This window comes from Canis lupus, chromosome 12 (genome assembly GCF_011100685.1).
Source record: "Canis lupus familiaris isolate Mischka breed German Shepherd chromosome 12, alternate assembly UU_Cfam_GSD_1.0, whole genome shotgun sequence".
In the NCBI taxonomy this organism is placed as follows: domain Eukaryota; kingdom Metazoa; phylum Chordata; class Mammalia; order Carnivora; family Canidae; genus Canis; species Canis lupus.
In genome coordinates, this window is record NC_049233.1 from 52,496,516 (window position 1) to 52,515,657 (window position 19,142).

At 34.6% G+C, this 19,142-nt stretch overlaps 1 protein-coding gene across 5 annotated transcripts in view; it reads right to left on the minus strand.

Annotated features, from left to right (window-relative positions):
• Window positions 1-19,142, minus strand: part of EPHA7 (EPH receptor A7) — a 169,959-nt gene that overhangs the window by 149,081 nt on the left and 1,736 nt on the right. For all 5 annotated transcript variants that reach the window (XM_038554745.1, XM_038554744.1, XM_038554743.1 and 2 more), the window contains exons 2-3: window positions 16,000-16,064; window positions 11,714-12,383 (exon numbers count right to left, since the gene is read on the minus strand). In XM_038554745.1, the coding sequence (XP_038410673.1) occupies window positions 11,714-12,383; window positions 16,000-16,064 (735 nt within the window). The remainder of the gene's footprint in view (window positions 1-11,713; window positions 12,384-15,999; window positions 16,065-19,142) is intronic.

The following is a 19,142-nucleotide window of genomic DNA, read 5'->3' on the forward strand; positions in this document are numbered from 1 at the left end:
CAGCAATGTTGTTATATTGGAAAAAGTTAAGAAGCAGTAAAATGATCTAACCATTATGTTCAGCCTTGAATAACACAGTATTCTTGTACATAACGTTTGTGCAGAATAAACATGAGAAACAGCAAGGAGCATGGCTGAAATAGCAAACTTTAAAAGTTCCTATCAGGTTTCATTTGCAAACTAAAATACTATCTCAACATATTAAGCTTGGAGCCACATGTTTTCCCAGCTCTAGGTCACAACTTGAATGCCTAAGCTTAGTATGTTTTAATTTTAAAGGTCAGTTTGAGAAATAGATTTTGCAAAAGTCTGACTGTCCCTCTGCCCTTGCAGGGTCCAAGGGGCTAAGGTCTGAAGAAGGTTTCTCAGAAGACATCCAGTCAGAAATCTAGGTTAAATGGCAGAGTCTCTACTTCCTTCCAAATTCTAGGTTTCTGGTAATGTAAGAGGTGTCCACTATCCTGTGTTGAAGCACATTTATATACAATTGTCACAATATCCAAAATTTGTTAATTGCTAAAAATTCACCTTCCTAAGAGCTGGTAAAATAAAAGAATTGGACATTAAAAAAAAAAAAAAAGCAAAAGAAAGAATAAAATAGGACTTTACTTTCTTAAATGGCAGAGGAAACCTGAAACAACCTACTTAAAAATAAAGAAGTAACATTAGTTTATGTTACTCTTTGTGAAGGAAAATTTAATGACATTGCTAAAGTAGCTTTTGTTTTTTTTTTTTTCTTTTTTGAATATGCAGTAATCCAAGAATATCCTGTAAGAGTTTTCAGCCTCCTTGTAAAAGTCAATTGAGATTTCCACAGAGAAGGAAGACTTAACTATTCAGCACTTACAAATTAAAATATTAGTGCAGAGCAATTTAGAAATCTAAAAATGGGTCAAGGAAAAAATAAACTTAATTTTTTATTCCCTTATATTGACTTATGCTTTTTTACCCTTGAGGCAGGTAGAGGTGAGCAGTTAATGGGCGTGTGTGCGTGTGCATGCATCTGTATATGTATACATACATATATACGTATGTGTGTGCGTATGTATGTGTTGTCTGTAATGTCAACTTAGAAAAAAAAAGGAAAGAGTAAGTTCTGATTTCACTTTGGGATCTGCCATGAATGAACTGTTAGAACTATAAATGAGGTCTTTAGTTGTCCCACTTATTAAAAAAAAGAGAGAGAGAGAGAAAAACCCTCTAATTTATTTTTTATAATCTTTAAGGTACACTCAAACTCCAAGAATTGATAATTCTAATTGTCTTGGAAAGGATTATACCCTCAAGGAGTGCAAGAATGTCCACAGAACAGTTTTGTTATAATGAATTTATATATTTGAGTAGTAAGGTGCCTGTCCTATCTCACATCTCTTTTCAAGGATAAAAGTACTTTATAGGAAAAGGTCAAGTGAAATAGGAGCACTGTGTAGTATAAGTTATTTTGCCTGTGAAATGTAATAGATATGAAGAAATGGTTTTAAAATCAATCAGGTTTATTTATTTCAGCATTCTACTAGTTTAAATTAAGGTCATTCGTTAATGTCATTAGGGAACTTAATGCCATTAGATGTCATTGTCTAAACGGGAACCAGTTTAGCTAATAATAGTAAACTACTAAATAAACACAGAACATAAAAATCACTGGAAAATACAGAGTAGTATAGTAAAGTCACTAATATTCAGCTTCTTTTTCTTAGAATAAACTTTTATTATATCTAGTGATTCTTTAGATATATTCTATCCCTCCATACCTTCCACTCCCATCCTTAATCCCTCTCTTATCCTACTCTGTTATAGAATGTTCTTAAAAAGCAAAGTAGGTAATACTAACCTAATAGATTGTTAACCAACTCTAATAAGTGAAAAATGCAAAATATGCAGATAATAATTATATCCGATTGTCTATTTTATTAATAAAACCACCGTGGTGTTCCCTTCACCAAATATAGGTTTTCAATAAAAGGCTGTAATTTAGTGTTAATGGCTTCAGTGCAGGTCAGAAGCTAATATCCTAAGTGAGAAGCTAAACTAGGTTCTAGTTGAACCTAAATATAAAATACAGTATGTGTCCATTCAAAGCCTCCTGGGTTTTCTCTTAGAAGCAAGAGATATTATCATCAACAGTAATTTTTTCATTTCAAATGAAAAAATTCAAAACCCACAACACAAAAAACATAACCTTGAAAAATATTTTCACACTCCTATACCCTAGAATATATTTTCCCTGGTTTTCTGTATCATTCATTGACCCCAGACTAAACAAAGTAAACCGAATAATAAACCTTCCATACTTGTTCATAAGACCACAGAATTTGAAAGAAAAAATACACATTTACTTCAACTAAGGTTTATCTTACTCTGTGTTCCCGTGACAAGCTGTTAGATGGGGAAAATACTACGATATATATACACAGATGTTACAATCTTTAACAAAGTTGATATCACAGGTAGAAAGCAAAAAGTTATGTTTATAATTCATTAGTTTGACCTAAACTCAAAGCTGAATTGCTTTTGTTATCAGATTTTTTAAAACCTCAAATTATATAGGCACAAAACCTACTTTTCACATAATAACACGACATGACTATCCTAATAAAGACATGCCTCCATAAACTAAATTACTAAGGTATTTTGCAGATGATGCGATAACTAAATTCTATTAAATGTGAGGGAAATTAGAATAAAGAGACTTTCTGAAACGTTCCTCTCTGAATCATGCATCAGATTTTTATACACAGAGGAAAATATCAAAAGTATAGCTAGGTCAGATTTCTCCCATGAAAAAAAATATTATTTGCACAAAATAACTATATTATACACAATATCATCATAAAGAAAATATTTTGTGGGTTGTAATTATAGTGATAATAATCTTAGAGGAAATGGCTAGAGTTAGATACAGAAATCAAACCAAATATAAAATTATCAGGTATCATTGATTTGCATTATGACACTGCCTGCCAGAAATTAATGACAATTTAAGCTTCCACCGAAATATAAAAGATTGACCATATACTTGCCAAAGTTAGGATAATTAGAAAGGTTCTGAAGTCATATAAATCATAGAAAGGTATAAATTCTATACATTAATTTCATATTTCCTTGCTCCCTTAATTTTCCCTCACTTCAGATCTTCCTTCTTCCTGTCCTTTCTGTAGTGAGTAGTTACCATGTTCCATGCACAGTGGGTACATACAAAGATGAATGAAGATTAGTAAAAAGCAGTATAATTTTAAGTGAAGTCTACAATGTCCTGGTAGGAAATTATAGTATGATTCTAATTTAACTATGATCATGATATTTATCTGTATTTTTAAAGACTAATGAGCACATATCTCTGTAAAGGACAGAAAAAAATGCTAACAGTAGGTACACTAGAAAAAGGCCCTGTGAGACAGGAGCACAGGTATGGCACTCATTGCAGATCTACATACATTACCTGTTCAAAAATGCCTTAAACAAGTATCACGAGCTTCTGAGAGTGAATGATTGAAGAGTAAAAAAATCTGTAATGTAGTTATAACTCAAATAGAAATATATATGGACATGATACCCAATTTATATAATTCCTGATTTGTAGAACAGAGTATAATATTAGCTTAGGGGTTGATTTTTCAGGTTTGTTTCTATTATTTCATTTTGTTTGGCAATTCAAGATAATATTTATAGTATATAATTTGGAAGCAAAATAATCTTATAAAAATCACTTTCCCATGTAAGATCAACATAAATATACTTCAAGAGTTTCTTTTTTTTAAGTCTATTTATTTTCTTTTAGTAATATCTATACCCAATGTGGGGCTCAAAGTCACAACTTCGAGATCAAGAGTTGCATGCTCTTCTGACCGAACCACCCACATGCCCCAAGTCCTTCTTATTTAAGAAAATGTTACCAGGCTCTTGGAACTAAATATTTCTCAAAACACATATATTAGTAACAGGACTAGCTTTCAATCCATCAGAGGAGGGAGAAGCAGAAATTTAAAGAAAGACACAAAGAGACAGAGAATGAAAATATGACAATGAACAAAGAAAAATAGTTTTATTATTCACAGAAATAAATTCCATATCTGAAGCAGACTCCCACCCAGGTTTTCTAATGATTAGCATATCATCTTGCTATGCTATAAGGAGAACAAAACAGAATAAAGGGTTCTCATACTCATCAGGTTTAAGGCTAATAACAGAAGCTAGCCATATATGGCAAGAAATTAAATAGTTATATGAATATGAAATTTAAAAAATATTTGCCTTGGAAGTGGGCAGTGTATGATTAATTCTTTAAGAAAGCTGAAAAACATTTACTGGAAGACTAAGGTGGTATAAGAACTGTACTTAGGTGGGTACAATGGCTGGTAGGAAAAAACCATAAGTTTTGATTGTTAAGGAGCTTAGAAGCTATAAAAGGAATGACAAATAAAGATTAAAATCAGATTTCCTACGATGATTCCCACAGGGAAAGTGCAAAGTATTTTATAAGTATCCACAAAAAGAGGTGATCTAAAAGGGAATATGAGGCATTTAACTTGAAATTGTAAGGAAAGGCAAAATTTCAACCTGCTGGCACAAGCTAGCTAGCACTGCAGGTAGAAGCAAGGCATGTTAAGTACCAGAGAGTGTTACTACCAGTAACTGCTATCAGAATCTGGAAGAGAAAGGTCATTGAAGAATTTGGGAATGTGCAGGATTAAGATACAATAACTGTGAGAGGCCCTGATGGGTTTTATTTTTTCTGTGTATGTGGGGCCAAATGTTAAGTAATAGGGCATCATAAAAATTATCTATGAGTGTACTTACGGTAGAATGACAGATCAGTACCAGGCCGGAGAACAGGGGCTCTGAGTATGATACATATGTGACAGAAAAAGAGAAAAGAAGATTCAAGTTGAAGAGAGTTAAATGCCAGCCTAGAAAACTACAAAATTTTTTATTGGTAATGAGGAGCTTGAAACCTTCTGATTAATAAAGTAATGTGTGTGTTGTGTTTGACAAAGCTGCATTCTGACTGCCACATGAAAAAAAAAAAACTGGGAGAGGAAAGATAATGGCAAAACTGATGAAATATTTAGGATGTGGGGAAAGACAGAGATAGAAGTATTTTGAAATTATAAATAAAGGAAAATGTTAAGAGTTGTAGCAACTTTCGAGATTTAGAAAGACCGTTTATTTTTATAAAAGACTGTGATAGATAAAATGCCCATCTCTAAAGATGTGAGCTCTGCATTGGGTAGGGGCAAGGATTCCTGAGCCAGACCACTTTGAGTAAATAGCAGTCTACCACTCTATGTGGATTGTGGGCACGTAACCCACTTCTCACTGTGCTTTGGTTTCCTTACATAAAAATGTGTGTGTGAGTGTGTGTGTGTGTGTGTGTGTGAATTTGCATCTACATATCATATGTATACGTAAATGTACATATACACATCTTATACACATATCTCAATATATATAGTATAGATAAATAATGTGACACTTCAGTAGGAGTATTTTTTTGTACTTTAAACAGGGTGATAATAGTACCTACCTACTGGATTAAATAGTAACATCCCTCTGAGACTAAATGAATTAATATATGGTGAAAACGCTTAAAACAATCTCTTGCTATCTATTAATAACTAGAAAGCACCCAAAATCTATGACCTGCTTTTGTTGAAGGCCTTGAATCTCCTTTTTTTTGAATCTCCTTCTTTTAAATTATTTAAACTATGTCTTCTGCTTACTACTCCATCACCTGAGCCCTGTATTTTACACAGATGCTAACTTAATTTTAAAACACATATATTCAAGATACAATTCAAGCTGTTGTTATATGAAATACCAGGTTACGCATAACTTATAATTGTTAAAAAAATATCAATGTTCAAGATAACTTAAAAACTCAGAGAACAAAAGATCACTCGCGATCCCACCAGTATATAAATTGCATTATTTATGCTTGCATCTATTCTTTCCCCATGCATATCTTGCATATTCTAATATCAATGTCTGCAAAGTTTTATCCTTTATTTTTCATTCAAAATTATATGTTTTAAGATTCCATTTATTTATTCCTGAGAGACACACAGAAAGAGAGGCAGAGACATAAGCAGAGGGAGAAGAAGGCTCCCTGTGGGGAACCCAATGAGGAACTTGATCCCAGGGCCCTGGGATCATGCCCTGAGCTGAAGGCAGATGCTCAACCGCTGAGCTACCCGGTGTCCCTCATTCAAAATTATTAATAGAGAGCAATTTAAAATTCCTATGTCACATTGCTGATATTTTAAGGACTAATTTCAATCAAGGCGATGCACTTAACTTCAGACATTTAGGTTATTTCCAATATTTCAAGTCATATACATTGCTGAGAAAGAAAAGGTTATGTAAAAAATTATTTTCTTTGAAATATCTTCTCCAAAAAATTACCAAGGATGAGATTACTGTCTTAAAGGGTATTTAACCATTTGTGGCCCATGAGATCTAGCCTCATTTAGTCATTGCCATAAGATTTCTTTACTTAGCAAACTCCTTGTTGCATTATTAATAACAAGGTAATAGCAAGCATTCATTGATTATTTGCTATGTCCCAGATACTATTCTTAGGGTTTTTACATGCATTATTTCATTCAATTCTAACAAGAACCCTATGCGGGAGTACTCTTCTTATTAGCCCCATTTAATACTTAAGGAAATTAAGACTTCGTGAGATTGTCCTAGTTTATAGACTTGGTATGTTGTAGAGAATTTGAAAACTCTGTGACCCTACAACTGAGCTCTCAACCCTGTACTTTAACTTACTTTTCTATTTATATTTAATTATAAACAAGATATCTTATAAAGACTCATTTGTTATCATAAAAAGTGATGGTACAAATTATATGCTACTTAAAAAAAAAAAACATGGTCTTCAAAAATCTAATCAACACAGATTTTAATATTATCAATGCTTTCAAATTGAATAAACGTTTTCATTTACTTAACTATAGATATGTCCATTAATTGTATGCTAATAAAATAATGACATATGTTAATATATTAATATAAAGTATTAAGAAGCAATTATTAGGGAAATCCCTTATAATAAAAATTAGGAATCGAAAATTATTTGAGTTCTCCTTTACATTAACATCATCAAAAAAGAAATTCCTAAATTTTTGTTTTAATTCAGAAAATCAAAATTAAGCAATATAAATAATGCAAGTATATCATATCTTTATGATCTGATATATGTGCATATGAACTGTGTAATATTCTTGGACTTTTTACAGTTAGGGGGACCATATATTTTATTATCTAAATCTGAACACTTTGGAAAGCAAAGAGAGACAATATTAACAGAACAATTACCCCAGGCAACTGAGGCATAGAGTCACCTTAGTTAGAATAAAGTTTCACCATTTCTTCAGTAACTAGAATCCATTGGTTAAAATCCAGGACAAATTTTAGGACGCAGTGTAGTATAGTGGGGAAAAAAGGCTTAAATTGGTAAACAGGATATTGGATTCTTACCCAATTTTCTTACATACTAATTTCCTTGAGTTTCAGTTTCTTCATATGTTGAGTGAGTGAAAAAATAATACTTTCAATCTCTTAGTGATGTGGTAAGGATTAATCGATAAAATGAACATGATTTAGTGTAAACTGAAAATCACTCATAGAAACCCAAGTTATAATATTAATGTTCCACACTTTACAAATACTATTCTACTTTTTTAAATTCTACTTTCATTTTTTTAATTAAAAATTATTCAAGAGTTCCAAAATTTTCAAAATATATTTCAGAATACAATTTTATTAATCTTCTGAATATATTTATATATGTAAATATAATATAACCTGCTAATGTGCATAGAAGCTACGACAACTCATAGTAATTTTTTTAAATGACTTTTTGACAATAAAAGCTTGCTAACCAACTGGAATTTATTTATTTTTAAATGACTGAAGAGATGTCTTCATTAAAGCATTATCATAAAGAATTAGAAGTTCTCCATAGATTGGCCGACTTGAGAAACATTTGTCTCTCAAAATTGAGTAATTTTTTCAAAATCATGAAGAAAAAAGAGCTCATATCAATTAATCAAAACTGTGATCAGTTTTCACACTTATTCATATTTCAAATTATACTCTAAGAAATATCACCATGAACTTCCTCTCCACAAAGTGCCTTGATAAACTTGCCTTTAAGTGGCTAACCACCCTCATTTGGCTAGAGACTCACTAGCATCCTCTCCCAAACACTTCAGTTTTCCTCAATATGGGACTGGAATTTGTTTTCAAACTCTTAACAAGATCATTGAAAGGAAACAGGAGAAATACTATAAAGGCAGGCCTGGATTGATTCCAGAGGCAAGTACTCTCACAGCAATGCACTGGAATTATGCCAAGGAGGGAAGTGTTTTTGCAAATGAACATAGTGCCAGAGTTAAGTATAAGGTCTTTAATTCCTTTGTCAACATCACCAAGGTTAAAAATTAAGAAAGTTATGTGATAAACAATTTACTTGACTTATAACAGTGCACACATACTCTTTCAGTTCAACCATAAAGGAGGCATCTTGACTAATTACAGTTTTTTTAACAAACTCTTTTTAATAGTTAATTCCATCTATTTCAATGCAGGGTTAATGCATATGACAGAGAAGTCATTGTACTTTATTTTTAACTACCTGAGTGTGGTTTGCAGGTGACAATGATTTTGGTACACAAATGTGGTCCCAATTCTTGAAATTGAAATAAATAAATGTGGATAATTTTAATAGTACCACATTTAATGAGATTATTTTGCTGATTTGGAAGAAATTGAGAGTGTTTTCTTCACAGTAAATGTCTCTATTGTAGTTAAAGACTGTTTTTCTTACTAAGTTCTATATTTGTAAGTATAAAAATCAAATAGTTCCTGTTTGTTTTTAATAAATGCAAAAATCATTTAGATTAAATTACACAAAATAATACAAAAAACACAGTAATTTTCTTTAAAAATCTTTAAGCCTTAAAAGGGCAGGAGGAACTTTACCGTTATTTCCTAGACTTTTCTTAGACAGATTTATTTGGGCATTTTTATATATATTCTCACTTTATCTACTATGTTTCCCATTTTTAATAGTGCGAAAGTTTAAATTCCACTTTCACATCATTCAAAAATCAACATACTATTCAAACTAGCTGTTTTTACAGCTATCATGTAATAGTATTTTCTTAAATTTTCTTATTATAAGTAATTGTTGTTAACTTTCAGTCAATAAGAATATTGCCTTTCATTGAATTGATTAGTTCACTAAGAAGATTTCGACACTTCCCCAGTGGTATAGGATTCCACCTACGAATACTGATAAATTTTCAATAGTTTTTTATTTCCACATATATGGAACCTGCAGGGTGATCTACTCAATAAGAAATTCTACCAGCATAAGGGATAGGGTAAGAAGACAGTTGGGTAGGACAGGTTTTACTCCTTCACAGGGGTGTCAAAGGAAGTTGCTAAACTGGCCTATAGAACCTGAACCTATAGCATCTGTTTGTTTTGCCCAGAGTTCACTTCACAACATTAGTTATAGCATGGATGATAATTGAGTGCTGGGTCCTCAGTACTTTACATGCTAGCAGCCATCCACTCCACATGAAGTATTTAATTCTTCAATCAGGATAGAGAAGTATATTTGTTCCGTTTATCTATATAGTTTATTTAACTATTTAGTTGGACAATGTAATATATTGTCCAATATATTATCCAATATATATATATATATATATAATTAAGAAAGTTATGTGATAAACAATTTATTTGACTTATAACTTATATATTGGACAATATAATATATAAGTATGTAATTTTTAAATTTCTAAAACCCACATTAAAAAGAAAAGAAACAATTAAAATTAATTTTAATATTATAATTTATTTAACCCGGCCTATCTAAAGTATGATTCTTTCAACATGTAAGCAGTATAAAAATTATTAATGATATGTCACATTCTTTTTTTTTCTACTAAGCCACTGAAATTCAGTTTGCAAATTTTACTTATAGTACATCTCAATTTAGAATAGCCAATTTTAGGACCCTAAGAGCCATGTGTGGCTCCTAGTTACCATGTTGGACAACACAGATCTAAATATTTTTTTAAGATTTCATTTATTAAAAAAAAAAAAAAAAAAGATTTCATTTATTTATTCCTGAGAGACACACAGAGAGAGAGGCAGAGACGTAGCCAGAGAGAGAAGCAGGCTCCATGCAGGGAGCCTGATGTGGGACTCAATTCCCAGACTTTAGGATCACACCCTGAGCTGAAGGCAGACACTCAACCACTGAGCCACCCAGGTATCCCTAAATATTTTTTAAGACCATTTTTTTCTTTAACTATTCTGTTAGAAAGGAATTTTATGAGAAAGTAATGTTTCATTTACCAAATTAATAAGACCAAGACATGTGAGTTCAGTTCAGAGTATTTGCCAGGATTCTCTTTGCTTTGTGCAGAAACCAGGTCAATATTGTAGCTAAAAGTCCAAGCTCGGGAATCAGAATGCCCTGAATTTGATTCTAAGCTAAGACAGATATTATTTCCTAAAGTAACGACAAGCAAGCAGTTTACCCTTGATAGTGCCAATATTTTTTGTCCTATAAAACATATATGATAATGAAATCTACCTCATTAAATAAACTAGTATATACAAGCAGATGGAAGAGTATTTCCAAAGAGTAAGTTACTACTGTTAGCTCCAGTCCCCTCTAAATTAGGATTTGCAATTATTTAAACTATGTTGCTGGCTTTGAAGTACAAAGAGTATATAAAAGTTATTTTGGGAATGTATTTTGTTCTATAACTTATAAATTAAATCATATATAAATAATATAACCTTATTATAGAATATTTTGGGATATCCACAAATAGAAAAATATCTATCAATTTTGAAGGTCGATGTGACATAGTTTTAAATAGAAAAATACTGGGCAATTATAATGACTACAAAATAGTATATAAGAAAAAAATCCTGTTTTGCCAAATAAAGGAAAAGGTTCACTAATTCGTATGCTCTTATTGTTTTAAAACATAGGGAATGTCCAACTGATGTATTAGAATAACTAAAGCTTTGCTTTGGCCCACTTCCACAAAAAAGGTGGTCCACGATAACATGACTTATCAGAAAAGCATTCATTTTATTATTTAGTCCAGAAAAGAAAGATGGCTTTGGCAGAAGTAACCTCAGAGATTTATCAAGTGAAATTTGATGATTTTTGTACCAAAGTTTTAGTAGTTATTAAAAAAATTCTGAAAGTTTAGAAATATATTTTAATGTGCCCTGTCAGGAGAGCTCTTGTTAGCAGACCCCTGAAATCTCCTTTTTTTATGTGATTTACAAGTCCAGAGAATACAGATTTCACAATAGGAGGAATCCCCTATCACTGAATCCTGATTAATATCACACCTCACTCTGCTCACTCTTCTTTCTTAAATCTCGTGGACCAATGTGCAACTGTCAACTTCTAGGTCAAACATAGGGCAAATTAAATCTTAAGTAGCAAACCTCATTATTGCCAATATTCATTGCATATCACTCATGCAGTTATCACTGTGGAGAAACTTTTGAGAGTTCAACAGTGACTTCGCTTAAGATCGGCTGGATCGGAATGCTGGGGTAGCATAGACTTGCTTGTTAAAATAACTACCATTACTCAATATATCTGATATTGAAATAGAAAAAAATGCAAAGTGGAATTTTAATAGCACATATTACTTACGTTCACAAGTGTCCCCTTTTTGCTGGTAGCCTGCTTTGCAGATACACTTTCCAATGGGCACTAACCATTCTCCTTCTGCACTGCAGTGCATCCTGGGGGAGTTTTCCGCCTCTTCCTCTGCACTGCTGACACATGTCCCTCGAACCTCGACTAAAGAGGAAAATTCTGAACCAGTCACTGTATCTGGAAAGATAGCTAAATTCTCAATAATGGACCAGCACTTCTTGTAGTATACTTTGACAGAAACCAAAGCTATGCAAGCCCCTACATCCTGAAAGGCAAGATAGAATCCCTTTTTGGACAAAGGTCCAATCTCTCTCACCTCAGTGTTAAGCTTCATCTTTCTTTCACCAAGGTCACCTTGGGTAAAACTTTCATCAGCAGCAATGGTGTCTATTTTTACATAGAGATTTTCTCTTATATTCCTGCCAGTGTCGTAGTCTGTTTCATAATAGTACAAATTAAAGGTTTCCTTGCAAGTTCCCAGGACTCCAGGAAGACTGTTACAATCCCTCAGGGTAAATTTCAATTCTACAAAAATCCTCTGTGCGTTGCCTTTCGAAATCCAGTTAGTCCGCAGCCAGTTGTTTTGGTTGGGTTCCATGACCTGGCACACCTGGTACGTTCGTATTGGGGTGTAGTTCTCATCCAAACCACTGATTTCTTCCCACTGTAAATTTTTTTTTAAAAGGCTATCAGTCAATCAGCAAATAAATAAATAAATAAATAAATAAATAAATAAATAAATAGCATTTGTATTTTGAAAGTACATGAGGAACCTTTCGTAGCACAAATAATTATCTTTGAAAGAGTTAGGTAGATTCCTACCGTGGCCAACACTGTCACCTGAGAATACAGGGCTCTTAGCTCAGCTTCATCCTGGTAGCGGGACATCATTCAGGTTGCTTGTATCGTTTGCACATACAATAAATATTTCATTTTGTTTAATGTCTGTTTGCTAGTGTATTAGTGTTTCTTTTTACATGTTTGCTTATGTCTATAGTCTCCACTGAGATTATAACTTTTATAGACTAAGTGCACAACACATCGCTTAAATTACCATTTAATGCATATGCATATGGACACATGGCAGAATTTTTGATAACTCAGTTGACATTTTAAGTGTTGATGTTCAACTTAGAGCACCTAAAAAACAAGGGAAGAAAATGCCAAGAGTCCTCTGAAATGCAAAAGCATTCCACAACATGTTGATATTCATAATGCGAAATCTTTTACCATCTTTTCAAAATGAGATATAAGGGAACAACATTTTACAGAGTTCGTTATTTATTGCAGTGTTATATATAATACTGTACATAAGCCACAAAACTATAAATAAGTAGTTATAAAAGCATGATTCATCTTTATAAATAAATTGCTTTCAATAGACAATCAAATGTACATGGCAAATCAGCATGCTGGATCATATTTCAGTAATAAGCTTTTTGACAGGAAAAATATCACATGTTTAAAAATGTCCATTCACATGCTGATGCAATATATACTATAGCAAACATATATTTTCATAAAAAGGGAAAATAATAAGTTTAGCAGAACTTGCAACAATTAAAGACTATTAAGCTATGTATAATAATATCTAGACTGCTCATTAGCAAATAAATTCATTTCACCTAAAATAGTCCTAGAAGTCTAAAATAACAGATGATTATGTCCTTTCTTACCCATATTACAAAATTTCCCACTTTATATTTAGGCTATCTTAATAGTGAAATCATCATCCACTTGTATTCATTTCCCCAAAATAAAATGCCAAATATGAAAATATGTTCGTATTCAATTCAAAAATCACACAGCATGTAATATTTAAACCATTGTTTCAAGAAAGCAGATAGGAAAATAAACTAGTAAGCCTGTGGCAATGAGTTTTATTTGTAAAACTTGATTAGAGAATCAATTTATTACAATACTTTAAAATATTAATACCTACTTTTAAAATTGTTTTTTAGAAAACTGACAAATTAGCAAAATACTATCATTCAGAAATCTCTTGTATGACATTATATATTTGCTACAATTTTATTATATATATCAAAATTCCTCAAATGCAGCAAAGAACCCTTTGTCATGTGCAGCTTTTATTCAACACAACTTGAGTTTGTGACTAGTTAATGGTGTGCATATTTCCCTTTGTCTCAGTTAGCTGCTTATTATAATCTGTCTGAATGGCACTTAGCCAAATATAACCAAATTCATCCATTTGGATGCGTAGATTTTAGTCTCTAAATTAGATTGAAATTATTAAAAGTAAAACTAATAATGATATCTACCAAGAAATCAAAAGCTCCAAAGAAAAATGTGCTCTTTTTAACAATTCCCCAGCCTGAAGAAACCAAGGCTAATTATTATAAAGGCATATCTCAGGATTTTCTTTTTCTAACTTCAAGAACGATCGTGTTACTTTGTTTTACGTATGAAAAATCAATTTCACTACCTACGAAACCCAGTTAATTTTTATTTTTATTTAAAAAATTTATTCCTGAGGGAAAAATTTCAAGACAACTATTGTATAGATCACAAATAGTGAGACTACACAAATGCATTTAACACAACTTTTGTTTTATTATCTCACTTTTCTAAGAGATTGCAATCATTTCTAGAAATGACATCATTAGGAAAGAAGCCTTAATTCAGATACTATGCTTTTATAGTATACTTCTAAAAATATTTTCTAGAAACATTATCTTAATAACACTTTATTACCTGCAAGATATTTAATCACATGAAAGTCAATCCATTTCATATATAAAAAAATTCTGCGGTCAACATTTCCTAATATTATCTCTTGATTCCTCCAAATATGTAGGGTTAACTGTTAAGATATTTGGACTGATAAAAAATGCCCATTTGAGTCAAAGATAACATAGACAGTCATAATTTATCATTTTGCGGATTACATTGATGAAATACTACAATCACTACAATCCTGTATCAGTTTACTTCTCCTTAGAGATAAAAACTATCCTCTACCTCCATTTGTTTTAATTGATGGATGGTAGAAAATAGTCTACATCTGTCATTGGTAAGAAAGATGTTTCTTTTTAATTGTGAATGTCTTCCTGAAATGTGTATTATTTTACTCATGGAAACTATTCCACTTACGAGAAAAGTATGACATTCTTACCTTAAGCCCAGAACACTTTTTATTATTAATCTGTAAAATACTTGTCATTTTTTCATAATTCAATCTGACCTATACAGATAACTACAATATGATCTTCAGCAATCTCAAATATTAATTGAATAAAAAATCTCAATATTTTAAGCAGATTTGCATTGTTCACATTTTGCAGTATTAAACTTACTTCCAGTTCATGACATATTGATTTTATGCTCTTCTTATACTAAAAAAAATCCCTTTCAGACTTTCCTTCTTCTCTTTGCAAAATGTGTTATACTTTTTATATCCCCACTTATGCTTCTTACTGTAAGGAAGATCAACTTAAGTAACAATGAGATATACACTCTCCTTTCTCAGAGCCCCTTTCTTCATAAGGATAAAGTATGTGCCCTCTCTCACAAATAAAATAAGACCTAAAGTCAAAGACATTGAACTACATTTAAGTAAGTGATATACCTTTCCTGACATGTGAAATGTAATGGTCAGAATATCTTTACTTTTATTTTCATAAATTTTTATTGGGCAGCTTTTACTCCTATCTATTATAGTAGGTTTTTAATATGTACATGTCCTGCCATTGTTTCTGATTAACAACAGCAGATAGCACGTGATAAAAACTTGGAGAATCCAAATAATATTTTACAGCAAATTCCATGCCAAAATATTGAGCATATTGCACTTTCAGTTACCTTTTAAAGTGTATTTTGAATGATGCTAAAACTGTTTTTAAAAGAGGAAACATATCACATACTGTTTTAAAGAACTACATACAACCTACCTAGTGATTATACTAAGAAGTATAAAGCAACTAAAGAGGTTTAAGTGAGTTTGTGGAGGAAATGTTCCCTGTAATTAGTTAGCATTTATAGCCTGGAAACTGAGGTATGATTCCTCTCACAATAAGAACTCAAAAGATTATGGTTATAGAGACTTTTTTAAAATCCATTTCCCCAAGTACTAAGTATACCCTCTCTTAACTCAAAGAACTCAATGTCTCATTATAACACAACAAAATGTTGAATGAGACATTTGGAATTAAAACAGTTTAAATAAGAAGAATGTGAATAATTCCATGGGGGAAGGGAGGAGGTTGTATTTCTTACTTTCAAAAATAAAAGGTGATTTTTTTATGAGGAGAAGCACTTACCCCGTTGGGGGGAGAGGAAATCCATTCCAACTCTGTTTGTTGTGCTTTAGAATCCAGCAGTAGTACTGAAAAAGAAAGTTTTAGTTCCAAATGTTACATGAAAAATGTAAACACATTTGTAAAAGTTATTAATGTGAATCCAATTTTTATATAATTATCACCTTATGATCTAAGATATGTAAACAGCTATCTATGTAAATGAACGATGAAATGAATACCCACCTGCTACAAGTATATTCCCCTTTCTTGGGAGAAAAGATGTCAAAATACCATATGATTTTTGATATTTTTAAATTAAATAAGTTCAAAAACTGAAAAATAGCATGAAAGTAACATAAGAAAAAGATTCGTGGTATATCGATTCTATAGTAATTATATATTGTAAAGAATTTTATGAACCATTGAGCACTCCAAATTTTGTCAGATATAACAACATGAACATAACAAAATGTAATTCTGTATTAGTCCTCGGCTAATCATTAATTTGTAATGTGCCAAAAGTATTTCCTAGCACCTTTTGAGAATTGAAGTTTATTTTTTAAAAACTTTTCCATACAGTATCTTCTCTTAAGCCAAAACGACTACAGTAGAAAATTTTATCAGACAATGTCATCATGAGAAAAGTAAATTGCCCATTTTTTTTTACAAGATATATTTCTGGGTTAGTCAAACATCTGTTTTCAATATTTCTATTTTTTAAAATTTCCAAATATTTCAAAGCATTAGCTAATTCTCAAAATGATATATTTAAACTCTGACTTGACTTTGTTCCTGACTTGATTTTTTAAAAACGGTTGTATTCCACTTTTATGCTATCAAAAAGCATAAATAATTCATTTAAATGTATATAAATGTAACAAATGTTCCGGATAGTAATAAGACAACGTATTCAAATGTTATACATTAATATAGATCATGCATCCAATTCAATACACTTTATTGCTTTTTAAGGCAGTTACTCTCCTAAAGCAATCACTCTGTTCAAACTGATTGACTTAAGAGTTTTTATTCTTCAAAAATATTCCTGACTCTACAGCGTTCTAACAAATGTATCAATTTGTCCAGAAATAATACTGGATATATTCCCAATCTCGTAAATGTGCTTAACATCAACCTCAACAAAGATGTCAAAATCTGGGCTTAAACAAAATATACGCTTATATGAACTTTTAAATAATCACTAGAGGAAAAAAAAGTGCATTTAAAAGGTAATGGAAATTTGTTACGCTAAGAAAACAAAGGAATACATTGATTATGTGTTCAGCTCCTTCACACCAGTCAAGGTTATTCTCTGCAACTGAAAACACATGGATAAAGGGACACTTTTTTTGCAAAAAAATGTTTCACACTTAAGACTCTTGGGAAGACCAGGAAAGCACAAACCTCGGTCACAAGCACTCGCCTCTCTTTCAGATAAGGGGGCGGGGTTGGGGGGGGGGACGACACACTTGCAAAACACCAAATTGTATCTGGCGCTGGGAACATCGCTAAATCGTTGGGTTAGTGAATTTACGTAAAGGGATGTTTGAAGTTTATTTTGTTTTTGTCCTCAACAACACAGACGAAGCACAACGAAACAAGGTGGGATCTGGGCTCCTTTTGAGATGATTTATTATTACTACTATTATTTTTGTCTTCTGCACTGACAGGAGACAAGTGGATTTTAAACCCAGGTGACCTTCGGGTCATTTTGGAGAGTGAAACAAGGAATGTGATGATTGTTTACTGCCGCCCCGTTACCCCTCAGCGCTGCCCGGGTTGGGGGGGCGGGGGCAGGGGCCGCGGAGGGCGGGTGATGCCAAACAAGTAAAGGGGGAAACTAACACACAGAACGGACGGGACGCCGGCCCCGGAGCGCTCCTGCGGGGGGAGCTCAGCAGCGCCGCGGGTCTCCCGCCGTCCGCTCTCGGTGCGCGCTTGTGCCTTCCCGCGCGGGGCTCCCTCCACCTCCACGCCCACCAGGGCTTGGGGCGCCCAGGCCGAGGCCTCGCGACCCCCGCGCCCCGCCGCGCGGGGTAAGGGCTACGGGGCAGGGTGCGGGGCGCGCGGCTGCCGAGCCTGACGGGGGCCGGGGCGGGGCGGGGCCCCCGGCGGGGCGGGGCGGGGCCGGGGCGGCCAGACGGGCGCGCCCGCCCGCCGCGCCGAGCATCCATCGCGCCTCCGCCAGACCCGGCCGCTCCGGGGGGCCCGTGGCGCCCTGGCTCCACAGGGAGCGGGAGGAGGGGGAGGAGGCGACAGGCTTTCGGGAAGCGTCTCCTTGGAGGGAGAGGCGGCGGCGGCGGCATTTACTAAAGAAGACGAAAAACAGCAGCTGCGCTTCGCCTCCAAGCGTCAGACTCGGACTTGGACACGCGCTCCCAGGAGCGAGAACTGACCTCCCGAGAGAGAACGCGCGGGAGGAAAGTGCAGGAAGGAGAGGTCCCTCCTCATCTTCCTCCGTCCAGCCCGCGGTCCCCCCCGGCCCCCCGCCCCGGGGAGGCCTGGCTGGCACCTGCGCCAGGCGTTTCCCAGCGCGCGCCCCCGGGTCCCGCTCGCTCGCCCCAGAACCGCGGCTCCGGACCTCGCCGCCGCCGAGCGGGGCGCATTCGCCCTCCCGCCCACCTTTGAAGCATCTCACTTCTGCACTGAAAGAATTCAGCCTCCTAGAATCAGAATCCTCTCCACGTACCCTGCACGCACAAGAGAAAAGCGAGCGAGCGAGCGAGGCGTTCTGGCTGCAGGAACCTCTCCCCCTAGTGATGCAGTTATTTATAGCTCAAACTCCTGCCGGGTCTGCGCGAGCCTGCGCGCCCGGCTTCGCCGCAGCGGTGCAAACTTTTCCTCGGGTCCCGCTCTTCCGGAGCGATCGGTGCAAGGCTCCAGGATCGAATGCTCCTAATCGCTAACGTTATGCGGGGAGTAGAACGTGCATTTTGGCGTGGAGGGCTGTGTGTTTCGGGCAGACGTCGGTGCATACGCTACCGCGTAACCGACAGCTCGGAGTCGTGGTTTCCTCCGAAAATTTCTCTGAATGGGTTCAGCGTCAGCACCGGTTGCAGATGTGGAAACGCGGGGAGGGGGCGGCGGGTGTCAGAAGGTCAGGCTGGCTCAAGAAGTAGGACAGGGCGTTGGGTTGGGGGGAGTGTGGTTTGAGTGAAAGAAGA